The sequence below is a fragment of the Harpegnathos saltator genome, unplaced genomic scaffold (assembly GCF_003227715.2).
Source record: "Harpegnathos saltator strain DR-91 unplaced genomic scaffold, Hsal_v8.6 scaffold16, whole genome shotgun sequence".
Classification (NCBI taxonomy): Eukaryota; Metazoa; Arthropoda; class Insecta; order Hymenoptera; family Formicidae; genus Harpegnathos; species Harpegnathos saltator.
The window spans coordinates 472,958-492,500 of NW_020229939.1; the positions used below are offsets into that span (position 1 = coordinate 472,958).

Genomic DNA, 19,543 nt, shown 5'->3' on the forward strand with positions numbered 1-19,543 from the left:
CATTGCAAACTTGCATTACGTTGCAATGTATACATTGTTAAATACATTGTTTTAGAATCTTAATCTAGTCACAAATAGCAACAATTAAACACAAGTCGCATATAATACATTATTTACAATATAATTGTTTTCTGTACAATTTTTATCATTATCTTATTATATATTTTTTTTAAATAATTACAAATTAGAACTAATGATCAGATGATTGATTTCATTTAACAACAATAAAAGTTTTGAGTTTCTTTTTTTATATTTATGAAAATTTCACACACAACTTTGATGTTTTAATAACATAAAATCATATTTCCTAATAATAATAATCCTAATAACAATAATAAAATATTACCTGATACAATTTATTCATGAATGTTATAGATAAATTAAAAAACAACTTAAAAAATATTTTATAATAAGTAAGTATATATAAAAGAATGAAAATAAAGAATATCTACTTGATAAAATTTAGTTAATGTATAATGTCAACAAATTAATATTATTAGGAAAAAAGGTATTTTTATATATAGATATTATTATATTTTCCAAGTAAATATATAATTATTTTTTTTATAAATGATCCTTTTAGTATATTGCTTTAAAACAGATTTGTGTTATCTAGAAAAATGAGATATGTCTTCTGATATTTAATATTTCATTATTTGTATCTATTTATAAATTATACATTATATAAGTATTGTTTTCTTATAAGAAACAATTGAGATATTATTTTGCTAATTAAATTGATAACATGTTGTTACTTATATTTGCTTGTGTTGATCCTATATAAGTCCATAGTGACTGCAACATAAAAAAAATGATAGTATTTTCTCTCCAATCTACAGTTATAGTACCTACATTTTTCTTGCTAACATCTTATTGGGCATTTCATTCCACGTAAAGTTATATCTGACTCTGTAATAAAATAATATAAAGAAGGAAAAGATTAAACTAATATTATTTTACATATATATCCTTATTTAATTAGACTGTATTTAAAAAATTACCACTGAGTTTATGTGATACTGGTACTTCAGCCCATTCATCAGAACCATCACAACAATCACAAAATCCATCATTGACTTTGTACGATGGTATCTTCACTATAATGTTGCATATAGATTTTATAAAACATTCATAATATAATTTATATTTTTTAACTTCATGTAGCTACAATAATGGATACAAAATATAACTATTATATATATTATACCTGTTGATTGTTTCGAACTCTTCTCACAATAGAAGAAACCATTGTTGCATGCATTGGTACCTGGCTCATCACTACCATCCACCGGACAATCGCAATAGTCATCATTGATTTTCATGAAATCAATTTCCATCTTCTCAGCAAAACATATAAATTTGCCATTAGCTTCAGGAAGATATTTGCTGACGTCCTGATCTCGTGAACCGCGCAACGATACGGTACGACCATTCTTGTCGCGTATAAGCTTGGAGTGCTGTGGCTGTTGCCATTTGGAAATATCTTTGTTGCCAACGATCACGCGATTAGAGTCTTTGATCGAACCGACAATTAACTTGCCCACAGTGGTGCGATTCAGTTCCTTGAAGTAAAACAGTTGATGCATCACGAATATCACGGCGACCACGAAGACGCACACCACCATGTACTTCAACCTTGTTCTTAGGAATCGCCGTTTCCAAGACACTTCAGTTCTCATATTTGCTGTCGGTTGGTTAACTGTGATCGTCCACTATTGCAAGAGCAATTCTTTCCTGAGTATGCAACACATTTCTTTGTATTGATGTCTATCCAATGCAATTCAATCATAGTTCACACACATTTATGAAACACTACACTCACATATTACAATTAACATGGAATGTACAGTTTTAACTGTGTGTAATTTTCATTTGTTTTGTTTTTTCTGTTAAAATATAACAGCAATATACTCATATTTCCTTTTCCAGCAAAACATATATATTCTTCTTTTCTACTAATTGCGGAAGAGATTGTTGATAGATATATATTTTATTGTAAAATTATCCCCTCATTGTAAAACATATTTAATTTGTATGTCTTACCTTGCAGAATCGTGCCAGAAAAATCAGTTTCTCAAGTAGGTTTTCATCATAATATGAAATTTAATAAGTTTTTGCACATCATATTAGGCATATATATATTATGCACCAGCTGTGAGCAATTGCATAGATATCACTCATCATGCATATAAACAATGATTCCAATGTACGTACCACGCTATTCTAATTGTAATGAAGTATTTGTTGTAACAGTGAATTTCGATTTTTGCCGCTAATAAAATTTCCAGGGACAACTTTTTTATTCTGAAATGACGCAAGATTGTAACTACGTTGTCCAAATATTCGGAAATACGAAAAATGCTGATCATACACACCATCGACACGCACCGGTAAATTCGTCTTTTTACGCATACGTATTTGCACTTTATATATCTCAAAGTGTATCTTTTTCTAGTACAATGGTACTTTTACTATTGCGAATTTGCAGCTACACTTCTTTGCAGAGTAACATTTAAAATGAAACAAATACATATTCGAGCCTGGGAGAGAGCAGGAGAGAAAAATAAAGTGCAAGGAAGTACTGCTAAAACAGATGCACTTGCACCACGATTCAGAATAGAAAGAACACGTGGTGCTGTTATTGGCAATCGTGACATAACCTGCTATCTATTTCACGAATAAAACATAAATGCCAAATATCTCCCTTATGTCTAGATGTTTATCATACAGATTATATTCAACAGCAGCAAACATAGAATTAGGTAGACTGGCGATAAAGAAGATGGAGAGTCAGAAAACTCCATTGATATTTGAAATATTCACGGAATGCAAAACTACAAAAGCCAGAACCGGTAGAATGATACTTGCTCATCATCATGTGGACACACCGGTATTTATGCCGGTGGGAACGCAGGTTTATAAAATTCCTTTTGTACAATGTGAAGTCAAAATAATCAATATAACTGATCTCATCGTAGCAAACGGTGCATATTTTTTAGGGAACGTTAAAAGGATTGCTGCCTCAGCAACTGGAACAATTGGACTGTCAAATCATTCTTGGTAACACCTATCATCTTGGGAACAGACCAGTAAGGATAAAAATCCTACCTAGACAAAAAATAGTATTTTTGCAACAGCAAAACTATTATAAAAACAAGAAATGTGAATTAATAATACATACTACCACTTAATTTAAACAAAAAGTCTCATCCAATGTTCAAGTTTTAGATCTACATTTGTAAAATAATGCAAATAGAAATAGAAAAGAAATTTTTGATTACATTATGATAGATTAAACATTTGACATAGGGTACAGATATCTTGCGTAAAGCTGGTGGATTACACAAATTCATGAATTGGAAGCGAGCTCTGTTAACAGATTCAGGTGGCTTTCAAATGGTCTCATTATTACAGCTAGCAGAAATAACAGAGGAAGGAGTCAAATTCAAGTCACCATACAACGGTATTACATATAGTTGGATGTACATTTCCAAATTCACTTACGATTTATATATAGTTATATATATATATATATATATATATTATATGTGTGTATATATGTGTGTGTGGTATGTGTATAGTTACATATAATTAGTTGTACATAATCAACTGTTTTACAGAATCAGAATGCATGTTGACACCTGAACATTCAATCCAAATTCAAAATACAATTGGTGCTGACATAATTATGCAGCTCGACGACGTTGTTAAAAGTACTATAACTGGACCAAGAGTGGAAGAGGCGATGCACAGGTAACCATTATCTTAATATTTTTGTTTTGCAACTAGCATATATATATATATATATTTTACTTAACACTGAATATAATCGAATATTGCCTGGTAAATTACTTTAGAACAACACGTTGGTTCGATCGTTGTTTGTCAGCACATGAGCGACCAAACGAACAGAGCATATTCCCGATCGTGCAAGGTGGTCTCGATCCGAAATTGCGATCCGAGAGCGCATGCCAACTGATTCAACGAGATGTGAATGGTTACGCTGTAGGAGGCTTGAGGTGAGCCATCAGATTATCCGCCAATTTAAATAATACACATGTTGGAACAGAAAAAATTTATATGGAATATATAAACACTTATATAATATACATACAATATACACAGTTCGCATCGCATAAGGGCAATCATATTTAACGATTTGCAGTGGTGGTGAGAGCAAAGATGATTTTTGGAGAATGGTGCATCTTTCGACAGATATACTTCCCAAAAATAAACCGCGTTATCTTATGGGCGTCGGATTCGCTGTCGATTTGGTTGTATGCTGCGCGCTAGGAATCGATATGTACGATTGTGTATTTCCGACGAGAACAGCCGTGAGTACTTAATAGAGTGCGCACTCTGAAAGATATACAAAAATATAAAAATATAAAATATAGAAGCAAGATATATAAAAGTTGAAAATAATATATATTTTCAGAGGTTTGGCTGCGCGTTGACAAGAACAGGTCAGCTCAATTTGAGGAAAGCACAATACAGTAGAGATTTGAAACCGATAGACGAGCTATGCGAGTGTAGCACTTGCAAGACTTATACACGTGCTTATCTGCATCAAATAGTTACTATTGAAACAGTATCATGTCATCTGTTAACTGTTCACAATATTGCATTTCAAATGCGACTAATGCGAGACATCAGAGAGAGCATAAAGGAACAGAAATTTCCGAAATTCATACAGGACTACATGTTGACTGTATATCCTAATAAGGATTATCCGACGTGGATAGTTAAAGCTTTGGAGGCTGTTAATGTTACTCTATTGTAAAAATGAAATTTGTATTGCATGTAGTTATTATCACTTTGGACCAAACTGTATATTTTTTCTAGGCCTTTTTTCATAAATAATTTATAGATATCTACATTTTAATTTTTCTATATTTCTGAAATTTAGAATATTACATAAAAATGTAATTGTAATCATGTACATGCAGATGTGCTTAAATGTATCTACTGTGGTGGATTAGTGGTATACAATAATTTTGTGAATCAAACAGTGAAACAAAATTTGCATACCTCTATATCAGGCACATATTGCAAATGTGAATATTGGTTTTAATCACATAAAATCATCTGAATCATATCCACTGGTTTCTGTATTCGATGTCATATTGGATGTGTTAAATAAGGAATTATAGCTTCTAAAAAAAAAGTTAATTTAATTTAAATTAAAAATTGGTGAAAGAATAAGGATAAAAATAAAGAAAAATAATTTACTTCATTTCAGCTTCTTCCTGACGTCGTTTTTCCTCAGCTTTTTCTCTCTCTTTCTGTTCTCTTAGTAGTTTTTTCTTGTCTTCTCTTTCATTTTTGTCTCTCTGTTCTCTTTCTGCTCTAAAGTTTACTTGTTCTGTACGTTTTGTCTTAGTGAGACGATTTACAATGGTATTCATCCGCTTTGCAACATGAATCTTACGAACATCCTTGTCTTTGTGGAAACCAACTTGGCCAACCTCCATACCTTGTGTCTTCTTCAGATTTGACCACATTGTATATACCACATCAATGTCATTCATTTTATTCCCTTCAATACTATTTGCTTTTACTAATTGTGCAGCATCTTCTAGCACTGTGCTGGGAATGTCATCTATTGTTTGACCCTATTATTTTGAAAAAAAATTGATTACTTTTTTGTTTGTTAAGACATAAAATTACATCTTCAATTAATGATTAAACTCACATGTTGTAGTCGAAGATATACATGCGCAGATGAATATTTGTCGACATGAAACCATACATCCTCTGGCCAACCCCACTTGATAAGATCTTCATCTACAATAAATCAAATCCACTTAATCATGTACATTAAAAACTGTAAACGATTTTATATATCAATCATGGATAACATAATTTAATTTCGCATAATTTTACTTACTCTCGTATTTGTCAAATCCCATAAACAATGTAACCGATGGCTGCACCACTGCAAATCAAGATTAGTACTTATTATTCTAACCTCACCATAACAACAAAACGATATCACAAATAACTTAAAGAAACACTTCCTCATATTAGAGATAAAAAATAATGTTAAAGAATATGGAATTACCTTCGCTTGTAAAATAGTAAACCATTATTAGTGATAACTTAAATTACGACATGTGCTGAAAGAGTAACTGTCAAAAAATATCTTTGTTACGCCGCTGCGTACCGTGTTCTTGATTCATGCTGCTTCAAGCAGTAAGGTTATCCTGGTTGCGTTCCGATATTCACTATCAACACTGGAAATCTATAGTATATGTGACATAAACTATGTATTTTCAGTACTGGCAGTGAATATTGGAACGCAGCCCCTCTATTCTACGGATGTGTTCCGATATTCACTACCAATACTGAAAATATATACTTTATGTCACATATATTATAGATTTTCAGTACTGGCAGTGAATATCGGAACGCAGCCTACATTTGGTCTGTTCTTTTCTTCTGCACCGCTGCACTGGTGCAATAAGTTAAAGTGAGACAAATATATATTTGTCTCACTCGAACTTATTATACTAGTGCAGCGGTGTAGAGGAAAAGAACAGACCTATAGGCTGCGTTCCGATGTTCACTGCCGATACTGAAAATATATAGTCTGTGTCATATATACTATAGATTTTTAGTGCTGGCAGTGAATATCGAAATCAATCGGGACGCAGCATTTCATTGGTGGTAGCGTTGTGTATGCAGTGCTGGCAACTATTTGATAAAAGAATAGCTAAAGAGTACTTAAGAAATAGCTAAAAACTGCTAGATTTTTATTTATTTTTAAATTAATTTTATTAAATCATAATTAAAGCAATTACAATACTCAGTTTTTTAAATAAAAAGTCAGTTTTTCCATTGCATGTGAAATATTATAAAAATAAACTATTGTATAATATATTATTTATAACATATTAAGAGAATATATATTAAAAGAATTAAGAACATATTATATTTTATATTAATAATAATGTAAAATAATATATTAATATATTAAGAGGACATAATAGAAAAAAACATTATTTCATAAATGTTCTTATCCAGTTTTATTTATGTAATAAACAATTTAGTTTATATAGTTTAGTTTATATAATAATAATAAATTATGATATTATCTATAATAATACCTATGGTATGCCAGATAACAGAGAGTTTAAAAAGAATTAATTCGCAAATCAGTATTTCTAAGTTCATTTTCAAATACGAAAAGAATTCTTTTTTAGAAAAAAGAGGTTATTCAAAAAGTTATGAGAATTCTCGCTATCTATCGCATTTGGGGTTGTTTTGTTTGCAGTTTTGTTTGGCAGTGCGTGAGTTAAGCCCTAAACACAATGCCAGGCAACAGCAATAAGAATAAAAATAGACCAATCACAATCGACTATTACAAGAATGATCTATTGTGATTGGTCTATTTTTATTCTTATTGCCTGTTGCCTGGCATTGTGTTTAGGGCTTTAAGGCTTCTAGATAGAGCTCATTTAAAGCCAGCGGCACACGATGCTTGTTTTCGTGCTGGATTGCTTGCTGGATGAAAATACTGCGTTCTGATTGGTGCATTTCCATCCATCTTCGGAAATGTACCAATCAAAACGCAGTATTTTCATCCAGCAAGCAATCCAGCACGAAAACAAGCATCGTGTGCCGCTGGCTTAACAGATGGCGCATTTGCTCTTTCAAATGCAGGTCTTGTGTTGACAAACAAAGCAAGTTCAGCCAGCGGCACACGGTGCTTGTTTTCGTCCTGAATTGCTTGCTGAATGAAAATACTGCGTTCTGATTGGTACATTTCCGAAGATGATGGAAATGCACCAATCAGAACGCAGTATTTTCATCCAGCAAGCAATCCAGCGCGAAAACAAGCACCGTGTGCCGCTGGCTTAACATTAAATGGTGCGATCGTGAAGATGGACAACCGAAAGTTTCACTTATGCTACGTTATGCTTTTTTGCTTTCGGAAAGGAAACACCGCAGTGGAAACTACCCGTGAAATTTGCAATATTTACGGGGAGGATGCCGTGTCAAATCAAACAGTAAGCTGATGGTTCGTGCGATTTCGTAATGGCAATTTCGAGCTCGAAGATGTCGCACAGTCTGGAAGACCTTCCACGCCACTCGAGGATTGCTTGAAGCAAGCAGTGGATGAAAATCCTCGCAAAAGTATATTGGAACTCTCACAGGATCTCGACGTTCCCAAACGATCCATGATCATTTAAAACATATGGGTTATATGAGTTGCCTTGATGTCTGGCTTCCTCACACATTGACTGAATGCAACCTCCTCACTCACGTTGACGCGTACAATACGTTCTTAAAAAAAATTCCAAGGAGCTTTTTTTTGAAGCAGTTGATTACTGGCGACGAAAAATGGATACTCTATCATAGTGTAACAAGGAAATGATCATGGGGAAAGTCGAATAAACCTCCACAAACAACCTCAAAAGGAGGGCTATACCCAAAAAAAGTTATGTTTTGCATCTGGTGGAATTTCAAAGGTGTTGTCCTTTGAGCTTCTTCCACAGAATTATACGATCAATTCTGACAAACACTGCACTCAGCTAGCTGACATGAAGGGAAATCTTGCCATAAAGTATCCAGAATTGGTGAACAAGAAAGGCATCATCTTTCAGCACAATAATACGAGACTATATGTTTCATTGATGGTTTGCAAAAAAACTCATTAGGTATGGCTGGGATGTTTTGTCTCACCCTCTATATTCACTAGACATTGCTCCTTGTGCCTATCACTTATACCGGGCATTGCAGCATTCCTTGAAGAATAAAGAGTTTGATTCGTTGGAAGAGATCAAAAGCCATCTGACTGCCTTCTTCGAGGGAAAACCTAAGTCATTCAACAAGTGCGGAATTTTCTATTTGTCTGAAAAATGATAAACAGTGATAGATCAAAATGGACAATACATCACAGATTAATTGTTGATAGAATAGTGTCAATAAATTCTTGTTTTAGAGCCTCAAAAATTCTCAGAACTTTTCGGATGACCTAATATTTTAGTATATTATACATGCTTCCATCCATACTTGCATCACATATTCAAGTGATCTGTTTTTGATCAAAATTCCATTAGAATTTGTTACATGCCAAAAAGAAAAAAAAAGAATAACAGCTGCTTCTTGTATATATTAAAGCACATTTTCTCTAACAATTGTTAACAGGTAACTTGTACAACGTCAAAAGCAATTTTCAGCATTCTATATAGAGATCTCTGTATAGAAGTATATGTGCGATCTCCATGGCTTACAATAGCATAATATAAGATGTACATTTTGTGAAAATTTTTATACATGACACTCCTCAACTAGAAATAATTATAATTATATATAATCAAAATTATATATAACCATAATTATGTACAAGTCGAGTACAATAGTCACAGATAATCACCAATCTGTGATTGATATTGTAAATCTCTGCGAAAGTTACTTGTAAATTTATACAAAAATATCGATGTTCCACAGAGACTCGAGTAAGTTTCCCAGTAGTGCTAGGTGTAACGATTCATGTGGATGGCGTATTTCTCGGCATGATATGTCTTAGATATCTGACTAAGCACAGGTGAGACTTCAGGATCATTAATCCACACATTCGTCGATGCGGGACTTTCTATCATGGATAAATATGCTGAAAAAAATATATATAATGATTATATTGTGAAAATGTATATTTGTATATATATATATTTTATACATATATATATTTGTATACATAATTGTCGTATGACTATCTTACCAAGTAACATTCTCGGATTTGTGAGACTGAGTTGAATGTGAGGATTACTCATAATCGCTTTGTAAATTGGCCCGTCAACTTCCAGACCCTCGTCCAAGTCTTGTAGACTGCGTCTTCTTTCACCCAGCAACCATTCACACTACACAAAAATGTTAATTATAAAATATAAAATACCGTACCTACCAACACGTATCAACAGTCATAACTTACAGCATTAGCTTGATCATTTCCAGTAATTTTCAACGCGCCGATAATATCTTTCTCTTTAAAACCCATTTCCACAAGCGACCGCAGTGCTCGTTTATTAGATTTAAATTCCATTCTCCTATATTGTCGAAAACTTTCTAACAGCAATTCTACGATATTCACTAGATTTTTTTCCGTCTGATCATGATTTTCTATCGTAATAATTCAAGATGTCTTTTATTGCCTTTGGTTTCAAACTTAATTATCTTCTAGTAATATCCAATTGTATATAATTTTGTTTTAGTAGCTATTACCTGCTTCAAAAAGTTCGATACAAGCTTCTTTCAATGACTTCTTAGTGTTCAGTGAAGTACTAGGTCCTGCACCACTTGAATCCTCTGTTGTATCTAAAGAGAGGAAATCCATTTCTTCATCTTCTTCCTTGTCTGAGTCATCCTGATGTTCTATAAGCCATTCTAAAGCTTCCGTCATATTAGATCTGAAATAGAAATGACAGAATTATGAATTTATTGCTCATTACAAATTAACATTATGCCACATTATAATTAACATTATTCCACAAATATTCTAACAAAATATTTTATTATTGAACATTACTTTCGAAGACGCAATGCTTTAAGAACTTTTTTGTGTGGATAGCCCATTTCTACAAGAGTTTTTACAACTTTTGGATCATTAGTGGGCTTACACCTAGTTTCGAGTTTCTCCTTAATAATATCATACAATTTTTCAGCATCTGAACTATGCACCAAGATCTTCGTGGAAGCTTGCACTAGAGTTATCAGAATCTTACGAATTTCGTTCTGAAACTATAACAAACAACCATAAGGATTAAATATATGTAGCATAAGTGAAAATACATTTTAAGTGTAAAATACAAGTCTAAGATACTTACATCTGCAGGACATTCTGTAGATGGCATACGTTTAGGTGCATTTCGACCAGGTAAATCACTTGTAGCTCGAGCTATTGCTTCTAGATTTGGACCCTTGAAAGCTTCATCTGAGAGATTCTCTTGTACAATAGTTGGTCGAATTTCCACCAGCAACAATTCATCTGTAACAAAATATATTTACTACATGCAAGCCAGAAATGAATTAGAAAGATGTTTATAATATGGATAAATAAATATATACAGTTCAATTAAGATAATTACCATATTCATTGATATCTTCATCATCTATATAATGTTCATCTACTAATTGTTTAAACTTGGAGGAATGAACTAAACGGTAGCGAGAGATGGGTTTAGTGGTATCTTGGCCATAGAAATGTATCATTGCTATTTTTTTAATATTCTCTACAGTAAAGTCTGGCTTTACTGTAACACCTAATATATTGCCCTCTATGCTATAGAGATTTTATATCATTTAACATTTAATAAAAATACTTGAAATTTTCAATATCAATTTGTATCATTTAATATTTAATAAAAATACTTGAAATTTTCAATATCAATTTGTATAACTTATACCTGATAACATTGACAGAAAAGCTTTCGGGTGAGGTAGGTAATGGCATAAGCATGGTGTTGTTGCTTGCAGGATTGCCTGCGCTAATAGAAGAAAGGGCCAAGGACTGCCTGTCGGCTGTCCTTGAACTCTTTCTGTTATGCCAGGCCTCTGCTATTTGATCACGCATCCATGGGATCATTAAATTTACCTAAGATATGAAACATATTAATTTCAAGCTATATCTCAAATTATATTTTTAAAATATACACATGCAGTATATTTCTTCATACAGCACAAAAAAGTTGCAGCAACATTGCTGCAATGTTGTAACAATATTGCAATGTTGCTGCAACTTTTGTGCTGTATAAGATTCAAGCTTAATATATTTTATACGTACGCAAAGATTTAACCTTAGTAAAAAAAAAAGGAGAGAAATTGGCATTTTTAATATATAAATGATATTTCCTTACCTTTTTCAAAAACTTTCTACATAAATATAATTCAGATATTAATTTATTGTTACATATGGAAAATTGCGGAGATACGGTGAGAGGAGTTATATTGAAAAATTCGAAGCATCTTTCAGATAAATTGTGAAGGATTAAATAGTCGACGAATCGGCTGTCATCTTTGAGTACAACGCATTGGAATGAATTATTTGGGTAAAGGAGTCCGTCTCGTTACTTCACGAATGTCGTGACAGCCATGACAGCTGATCGCTGCACTCCGCGCCACTCTCCGCCAAACGACGAAAAGTGCAACTTTGTGAATTTATTAGGAATGATAAAACTAGTCACCAGCTGTCACTGGTTACATATGTTTTACATTTCTAAATGCGCATTTATTTTAGTTATACTTTATATATTTCATTTGTTTAAATATTTTTTTCTACGCTTGCACGTATGTACGCATTTTATTTTAATTAATAGTGAGAGCAAATTAAATTGAATATCAAGTACAGTTAATGTAACTTTCTGCCAAAACAGGTAAAAAATCTATGTTACTTTCAATTGTATTATTTTAAGCAAAATACATATATATATATATATATATGTATATATATTCTAAAACTGAAGTAAAGGAAGGAGAAGAGGCACGGAGACATATGTTGCTCCTTGGTAGAAAAATATTGATGGAGAAAGAACAGGAAGAAAGATAAATTATACGAGAGTGCAGTCGCGTTCAGTTAAAAAACAAAGCATTTGGCAAACAATTGACATTCGGCGAATTTCGTTGCTATACGTTTCTCCCTCAATCAAATCATCACCGATCGCTAACTTCTCATCTACCGGACGCTTTGTCCCCCAACGAACGTGGCCATTGTGCATTACACTTTTAGGGGGAGAAAAAGAGAAACTGCACGACGACACAAAGAGAGCGCGAGCGAAAACGGAAACGCGCGCGGTCGCCATAGCAACGGAACGCACAGAATCAAGAGGAAACGGACTGATGTTTCATGTTCCGCCGTTCCGTGCAGCAGCTGCGAGTGTCAGCTGTTCAATATGAAACGACAGCGGTGCAGTCACTTGTAGGAGTCGGCGACGTCAGACACACTTCCGTCGCAGACGGCCAGTTAACTAGTCAGTGAATCGTCCATATTATCGCGTGCGCGACAGTGTGTTTGCAAACGGGACAGATAAACGGAGAGACAGATACAGACAAAGGAGTGCAAGGGACAGATATAGACAGTGCGAGGGTGGGGAGGTGGAAAGGAGAGAGTGAGAAAAAGCAGAGAGAGAGAGAGAGAGAGAGAGAGAGAGAGAGAGAGAGAGAGAGAGAGATAGAGATAGAAAGACAAACAGACAGACAGACGAACGAACGAACGAACGAACAGAGAGTGAGGAACGTCGTGGTGTAAGTGGCCGAAGGAAGAGAGCTTTCGTATACGCGCGCCACTCATACGATTTATGCAAGATCTCGCGCGCAACCTGGATGTATTAACGCAAGGGCTAAAATACGGCATATCAGGACTAATGAACCTCGCAAATCAGACGTCCGACAGTCCGCAGAGCGGTCCCTACTTCGTTAACTTCAATCAGGACTGCACGTAAGTTTATCACACCGATTGTCCAGCCGTCGTCGGCATTGTTTCTTCGACGACGAGGATGAGGGCGACAACGACGACGACGGTAATGGCCACAGTGGCGGTGACAAGGGTGACGACGTTGACATCGACAATAACAACGATCACGACAACGTTCCCGTCCCGCTTGCGATCCTCTTATTCGTTCGTCTCCTTTGTTTGCCTAACCTCGCCTCGTCTGTCGACCCGCCGTTTTCTGTCTTTCCGTCTTGACTGCTCGCTTGTTTGATTATGATTTGTAGAATGAATGTCAACCGTTATTTTTTTTTTATTTGTTTTCGTCGCTAGCTCGCGGTCGCGGAATAACGCGCATGACGTGCGAAATCGTGTACGAAGTCCCCGCGAGTCCGCGATCTCTATGTTCCTCCTTGTCGCACAATTTATTTGTTTTCGTCGTTGCTCCTATATGCCTGCGTCATTCGCGCGCGCTCCCCCTTTCACCGATTAATTGCGTGTTAGCGCAACATCAACCTCACGGTGGCTCTCCTCTCGCTCGCTCGTGCGCTATTCGTAACGTACGTACGTGCGTGCGGGCGAAAGAAAAACATCACGCTGCTTGCATACACACCGCGAGAAGCAGTCGCCAGTCGCCTGGCCTTCCTACTCGCATTGCCTCATCCAAGGACTCACCTCGTACCTGTTCCTTGTCACGGTTGCGTATTGCGTGCGCGTTATTTTTTTTAATTCTCTTACATATGATATTGCATAGTTCGTACAGAGATATCGTAAATGGCTCAGCTTTGTGCCTCCAACACTATCATGCCACAGCAGCTGTTTAAATGTAGCAAAAGGAAACTGACATCATTGTCAGTTTTCTCAATTTTCAATTTCTAGTAAGGCATTTCATGAATTTTCAGGTCCCTGGCAGTGGGATCAAAATCAGGATACAAACTTTTTTCTATCAGTTCTGCTGGTCATCTTGAGAAAATATATGAAAATGGTAATAATTTGTTTTTTTCATGTTCTTTTCGATAATTTTAGGATATGTATTGATAATTCTTGAAAATTACATGACCATTTATCTAGCAGCTTTAATAAGCAGTAGAATTTAAGATTAAATTGCTTATTATATTGAATATTATGTCTATTAAAAAAAGAATGTTAATTTATATTTTTTCCTTGTTTTTATATAGATACTGAGGATATTTGCATTGTTGAGCGATTATTCAGCAGCAGTTTGGTGGCAGTTGTTAGTCTTTCATCCCCTCGTACACTTACAGTGTGCCACTTTAGGAAAGGCACAGAAATATGCAATTACAGTTACTCGAATACTATTTTGGCTGTGAAACTCAACAGAGCGGTAAGTTGATCAATTTGATATTGTATATGAATGAGCCAGTTGAGAGCTAAAATTGACTTTTAAAATTTTTTGCGTCTATATGGATCTTTCAATATGATATGACATAATCATTTTACTATGAAATGACTAAATATAACATTATCTCTTCAACCTTTTCTACAGTGATTAAGAATACAACAAGAATAATACTGTGTTTCAGAGATTGGTAGTATGTCTGGAAGAATCGTTATACATTCATAATATACGGGATATGAGAGTGTTGCACACAATTCGTGATACTCCACCTAACCTTTCAGGCCTTTGTACACTTTCGATATGTAGTGACAATTGTTATTTAGCTTATCCTGGTTCGAATACTATCGGTGAAGTTCAAATATTTGATGCGATCCATCTTGTATGTATTTTTATCAAATACTAGTTAATTAATCAATATTTTTACATCATTGAAGTTCGGTATTCAATAATTATGTATGCTTTTCTTTCACATTTAGCAAGCTAAGACAATGATACCGGCACACGATAGTCCATTAGCAGCGCTCGCTTTCAGCTCTACCGGCACCAAAGTTGCGACGGCCTCTGAAAAGGGCACTGTGATTAGAGTGTTTGACGTAAGATAAATTGTAGATACCAGTATATAGTGACGTAAAACACTTGCTGAAAATCACTTTTTTCTTTTCACTAGGTTCACGAGGGTACAAAATTATTTGAATTCCGACGCGGTGTTAAAAGATGTGTCACGATAAGTAGTCTTTCGTTTAGCAGTGATTCTATGTGGCTTTGTTGTTCTAGTAACACTGAAACAGTGCATATATTCAAGCTGGAGGAACCAAAGGAAACGTATGTGTCAGTCATACGATCGTCACTTTATCGTATATACTATGATATTGAAACATTTCGCGTATATTGGTACAGGCCAGGGCAGACTACGGACGAAGCACAAAGCTGGATGGGCTATTTGACAAAGGCTGTGACAGCGTCGGCCAATTACTTGCCGTCGCAAGTGACTGATGTTTTTACTCAAGGACGTGCTTTCGCTAGCGTCCACCTACCGTTTCAAGGATTGAAAAATGTCTGTGCCATCACTGTGTGAGTGTTCGAAGATCGGTTATTAATTTGATTACTTCGCGTATGAGACGTTTATTATTGAATCTGTATACATTTCATACATCATTTTCGCTTTTAGAACACACAAAATACCAAAACTGTTGGTAGCTAGTGCCGACGGTTACTTGTATGTCTATAACCTGGATTTAACGGAAACTGGAGGTTGCACACTTCTCAAACAACATAGGTTCGTATATCTGCTATATTTTTGACGTAATTGTTCTCTGTAATTGCAGACAACGTTCAGATAATGTTTGTCACTATTTATCCACAGTTTGATCCATTTTGTGCGTATGTCTGCATTTATGTAATAAATCGCACGCATTAATCACTGTTTGCTGAATTTGAAAGAACCGTTGCTACTATCTCCAAGTCACTTGTAATGCTAACATATTCACTTCACTCTTACGTAAAAATAAATATAACGCATTCTCATGTTACATGATTATTTTACGCTTCGTAAAGTTCTGCTATAATAGTTGATCGTTGACTTTCACGTTCGTAGATTCAAACATGAATTTATACCGAAATAATAGCGAAACGAACAATCCTTATCTGTTTAGTCTTTGTACAACAAACATGTATTTTGTGACAAAGATAGAGAAGTAATATAACCGTCATTTTTTACAGATTAGATGATAAGCAAGACGAAACAGATTGTGGCGGTTCCGGTTCTGGAGCATCTGCACAAACAGTACAAAATACAGGTATGATATGATACTCTTTTTTTAGAGCATATTGAATTGTTGAAGCGAGTTGACGATAAAGATACATTACCGACAATTAGTTTAGTATACATATACTAATGCAAAACTTCCCTACATATATACATATATATATATATATATATACATATGTATATATACATATATATATATACATATGTATATACACATATATATATATATATATCTGCCTGTCTTGTATACGGTTCAGAATGCTTGAGTGTGTATAGAGTTTCTTTTGTCTACTTTATCTAAAGTTGCAGTCTTGCGATATTCGTAATGAGTTTCACAATTACTCGAGCACTAACAGAATAGATTATCTTCTCTGTTTAAGGCAAGTCACACACACACAGTTGGTATTGGCGTTTTTGGTGAAACCATGCAGTCAATATTGAAATTTAAGCGATGGATAAACGTATCAAATACGTATACATCGGGAAGATTGCAGATTATGTAGTAAAACAAAAACCTTTTTTTTTTTACCCCTTGATTGTTGCCGTTAATCTCCTCTCCTTTTTTTGTAGTTTTATTAACAACGATCTGTCGATAGCAAATTCACCGAGAACATCCGTGGCATTCATTTCAGAGAGAGAAGCAGTAGCAATAAGAGCAAGAGATAACGATGAGATATCATGACAAAAGTTATTCCTATCGATTCTGATGCAGTAATCTTTGATGATGCCTTGCTTATCGTACGAACTGTGTTATCTCTTGAAATAGCTATTTGTATAGTATATAGATGAACAGATCCTGCCACATTGTAGTATCCCTCAAAATTAAAATGCTTGTATCGACGGCTACGTACCACGCGTGTGTGTGTGTATGTGTGCGTATGCGCGCGCGAGCGCACGCCTCTCGGATGGCCTTACTTTTATAATTTGCTTCGTGTCTTCTTTTTTTCGCTTCCAGCCCCCTTGACAAATGATATAGCCAGGCATTTTCTTCAGGGGCTGAAGGGAGGGGGGCCCCGATAGAGTTGACTTTACTTGATGTAATTTTTTTCTTTTTAATATCCACCGAAGCCTGCATAAATAGCTACGCGGGTGCGTTGCGTGGCCGCTCGCCAGACTCCATGTCAGGTACTGGTATGTCCTCTATTCTGTCCCTCGATTTTTACTTTTTTTTTTATTCGCTCTCATTCTGTGCACACCAACAACGCTCAGTTCTCCCTTTAGAGCTTTTCTCTCTTTCTGTCTCACTGTAAGGCGCTCGCATCCTTTACCACCTTTGAACACGCAGCAGTATATTACGGAAAGAATGAGAGCAACGCTGTATAACAACATGCCTTTTCTCACGCGATGTCCCGTTAACGCAGCAACGAATCGCGGTTACTCACATCTATTGTTATACTCTTGTATTACGGGCAGTAGTACAAAGATCCATTACGCTTATTAACTTCAGACTGAACGAATTTTTTAAGGGACGATATATATATATGTTTATGCAATGTGTATATATATATATATATATCCCCTAACTATTTTGAGTAGTGTGTGTATATATATATATATATATATATACACTACTCAAAACAATTAGGGGATCGTTTTAAAACTTGCAAAATTTGATGGTTTTTAAGAAGCCATATTTCAGCTTGGGGAGGTCGTAGCACAATGTTCCAGGGCATATTTTAACGGGTGAAGCCTCGACTATAAAGAGGCTAAGGCTTCATTATTCGTCTCATCAAATTATTTTTCTTGTGAGACCCAAAATTAGGTCGTGAAAAAATTGTGGAAATTTCATGATTTTGTAGCCATACACGAATAAAGCAGGTATGGAAATAAAAATAGCATCATACTTGCTTTGAAGTGGGAAACTTCCCCTTTAAAACGTCGCAAGGAACATTGTTCTATCATACCTTGAAATCGAGTTGTCGCATTTCAAAGTCACCCTGCATTTTGCAAGATTTTTAGCAACACCGCCGTCATTCGCATTATCCGATGTGCATTACGGGGAGGTTGCTCGGTCGGATTTTGCATATCATGTGTATGGTATATGTGTACGTTAATATGGTGTGTGTGTGTGTGTCAGCAGAAATAAGGACCCTCTTCTATTAAAGCGATTACTTGCGCTACTTCATTTTTGCTAAGATGTCTCATTTTTATGTATGTAAATGTACGTAAATTGTGCTACTTAAGTCAATGTCAAGTACCTGAAAACACATCTAACAAATAAAAGGAAGTTTTTACACTAGTAACTTGTATCACATCAACTCGCAAGTTTGTAATAGACTCTAACGCGAGAAACACAATTTATGTATCTACATTGTATGTATGCATGTATAAAAATGAGACATCTTAGCGAAAATAAAGCAGCGCAAGTAATAATCGCTTTAATAAAAGAGGGTCCTTATCTCTGCTGACACACACACACACACACATATATCACGCACACTTCATATTAACGTACACCATACACATGATATGCAAAATCCGACCGAGCAACCTCCCCATAATGCACATCGGATAACGCCGGCAGTGTTGCTAAAAATCTTACAAAATGCAGGGGTGATTTTGAAATGCGACAACTCGACTCCAAGGTATGATAGAACAATGTTCCTTGCGGCGTTTTAAGGGGAAGTTTCCCACTTCAAAGCGAGTATGGTGCCATTTTTATTTCCATCCCTGCTTTATTCGTGTATGGTTACAAAATCATGAAATTTCCACAATTTTTTCACCACCTGATTTTGGACCTTACAAGAAAAACAGTACGATGAGACGAATAATGAAACCTTAGCCTCTTTAAAGTTGAAGCTTCATCCGTTAAAATGCGCCCTGGACATTGTTCTATGGCCTCCCCAAGCTGAAATATGGCTTCTTAAAAACCATCTAATTTTGCAAGTTTTAAAATGCTGCCCTAATTGTTTTGAATAAAAAAAAAATATATATATATATACACATACATACATATATATATATATATATATACATACATACATATATA

The 19,543-nt window shown here is 35.0% G+C and overlaps 5 protein-coding genes across 15 annotated transcripts in view; 2 read left to right on the forward strand and 3 right to left on the reverse strand.

The window, feature by feature from the left end:
• Window positions 1-674: 674 nt before the first annotated feature.
• Window positions 675-2,381, reverse strand: LOC105180602 (uncharacterized). 5 transcript variants are annotated; one of them, XM_025296755.1, is made up of 6 exons: window positions 2,215-2,381; window positions 2,044-2,152; window positions 1,208-1,734; window positions 1,002-1,097; window positions 853-909; window positions 675-795 (listed from the first exon to the last, which is right to left on the reverse strand). In XM_025296755.1, exons 3-5 carry the CDS (start codon window positions 1,677-1,679, stop codon window positions 863-865), a joined length of 615 nt encoding a protein of 204 aa, XP_025152540.1. In that variant the 5' UTR covers window positions 1,680-1,734; window positions 2,044-2,152; window positions 2,215-2,381; the 3' UTR covers window positions 675-795; window positions 853-862. The 5 variants fall into 5 exon arrangements, with proteins under 5 accessions (XP_025152540.1, XP_019695791.1, XP_011135080.1 ...); XM_019840232.2 differs by having other exon boundaries at window positions 1,208-1,886; XM_011136778.3 differs by lacking the exon at window positions 2,044-2,152 and having other exon boundaries at window positions 2,215-2,358.
• Window positions 2,382-2,543: 162 nt separating this feature from the next.
• On the forward strand, window positions 2,544-4,867 carry Tgt (tRNA-guanine transglycosylase). 2 transcript variants are annotated; one of them, XM_011136774.3, is made up of 7 exons: window positions 2,544-2,914; window positions 3,000-3,089; window positions 3,310-3,463; window positions 3,621-3,753; window positions 3,858-4,019; window positions 4,166-4,334; window positions 4,439-4,867. In XM_011136774.3, the coding sequence occupies exons 1-7, from the start codon at window positions 2,690-2,692 to the stop codon at window positions 4,781-4,783; spliced, it is 1,278 nt and encodes a 425-aa protein (XP_011135076.1). In that variant the 5' UTR covers window positions 2,544-2,689; the 3' UTR covers window positions 4,784-4,867. The 2 variants fall into 2 exon arrangements, with proteins under 2 accessions (XP_011135076.1, XP_025152539.1); XM_025296754.1 differs by having other exon boundaries at window positions 3,415-3,463.
• On the reverse strand, window positions 3,853-6,245 carry LOC105180618 (coiled-coil domain-containing protein 25). The gene is made up of 6 exons (XM_011136808.3): window positions 6,065-6,245; window positions 5,891-5,938; window positions 5,696-5,787; window positions 5,233-5,615; window positions 5,032-5,156; window positions 3,853-4,359 (listed from the first exon to the last, which is right to left on the reverse strand). Exons 1-5 carry the CDS (start codon window positions 6,087-6,089, stop codon window positions 5,075-5,077), a joined length of 630 nt encoding a protein of 209 aa, XP_011135110.2. The 5' UTR covers window positions 6,090-6,245; the 3' UTR covers window positions 3,853-4,359; window positions 5,032-5,074.
• Window positions 6,246-9,098: 2,853 nt separating this feature from the next.
• Window positions 9,099-12,215, reverse strand: Kpc2 (Kip1 ubiquitination-promoting complex subunit 2). The gene is made up of 9 exons (XM_019840231.2): window positions 11,859-12,215; window positions 11,409-11,596; window positions 11,091-11,284; window positions 10,830-10,990; window positions 10,532-10,743; window positions 10,228-10,412; window positions 9,938-10,125; window positions 9,728-9,866; window positions 9,099-9,619 (listed from the first exon to the last, which is right to left on the reverse strand). The coding sequence occupies exons 2-9, from the start codon at window positions 11,585-11,587 to the stop codon at window positions 9,483-9,485; spliced, it is 1,395 nt and encodes a 464-aa protein (XP_019695790.1). The 5' UTR covers window positions 11,588-11,596; window positions 11,859-12,215; the 3' UTR covers window positions 9,099-9,482.
• A 528-nt stretch (window positions 12,216-12,743) lies between these two features.
• The window catches only part of Atg18a (Autophagy-related 18a), a 15,541-nt gene continuing 8,741 nt past the window's right edge, over window positions 12,744-19,543 (forward strand). Inside the window, exons 1-10 of one of the 6 annotated variants that reach the window (XM_025296741.1) lie at window positions 12,744-13,435; window positions 14,329-14,411; window positions 14,605-14,771; window positions 14,971-15,165; window positions 15,263-15,379; window positions 15,454-15,608; window positions 15,684-15,857; window positions 15,955-16,062; window positions 16,506-16,582; window positions 17,623-17,685. In XM_025296741.1, coding sequence (XP_025152526.1) covers window positions 13,296-13,435; window positions 14,329-14,411; window positions 14,605-14,771; window positions 14,971-15,165; window positions 15,263-15,379; window positions 15,454-15,608; window positions 15,684-15,857; window positions 15,955-16,062; window positions 16,506-16,582; window positions 17,623-17,685 — 1,279 coding nt within the window. In that variant the 5' untranslated portion in view covers window positions 12,744-13,295. Of the gene's footprint in view, window positions 13,436-13,589; window positions 14,124-14,328; window positions 14,412-14,604; window positions 14,772-14,970; window positions 15,166-15,262; window positions 15,380-15,453; window positions 15,609-15,683; window positions 15,858-15,954; window positions 16,063-16,505; window positions 16,583-16,934; window positions 17,083-17,622; window positions 17,686-19,543 lie in introns of those variants that run through there. The other 5 variants (XM_011136769.3, XM_025296737.1, XM_025296740.1 and 2 more) reach the window with 5 other exon arrangements.

Coding starts and splice junctions, on each gene's coding strand:
- Tgt (XM_011136774.3), top strand. CDS start 2,690: ATGCCAAATATCTCCCTTATGTCTAGATGTTTATCATACAGATTATAT. Junction 3,464..3,620: donor ATTCAAGTCACCATACAACG/GTATTACATATA, acceptor ACTGTTTTACAG/AATCAGAATGCATGTTGACA. Junction 3,754..3,857: donor GTGGAAGAGGCGATGCACAG/GTAACCATTATC, acceptor AAATTACTTTAG/AACAACACGTTGGTTCGATC.
- Kpc2 (XM_019840231.2), bottom strand. CDS start 11,587: ATGATCCCATGGATGCGTGATCAAATAGCAGAGGCCTGGCATAACAGA. Junction 11,285..11,408: donor TTTTCTGTCAATGTTATCAG/GTATAAGTTATA, acceptor AAATCTCTATAG/CATAGAGGGCAATATATTAG. Junction 9,620..9,727: donor AAATCCGAGAATGTTACTTG/GTAAGATAGTCA, acceptor TATTTTTTTCAG/CATATTTATCCATGATAGAA.
- LOC105180618 (XM_011136808.3), bottom strand. CDS start 6,089: ATGGTTTACTATTTTACAAGCGAAG. Junction 5,939..6,064: donor TTACTATTTTACAAGCGAAG/GTAATTCCATAT, acceptor CTTGATTTGCAG/TGGTGCAGCCATCGGTTACA. Junction 5,157..5,232: donor CAGGAAGAAGCTGAAATGAA/GTAAATTATTTT, acceptor CTTTTTTTTTAG/AAGCTATAATTCCTTATTTA.
- LOC105180602 (XM_025296755.1), bottom strand. CDS start 1,679: ATGAGAACTGAAGTGTCTTGGAAACGGCGATTCCTAAGAACAAGGTTG. Junction 1,098..1,207: donor GAGTTCGAAACAATCAACAG/GTATAATATATA, acceptor GCAACATTATAG/TGAAGATACCATCGTACAAA. Junction 910..1,001: donor AGTATCACATAAACTCAGTG/GTAATTTTTTAA, acceptor ATTTTATTACAG/AGTCAGATATAACTTTACGT.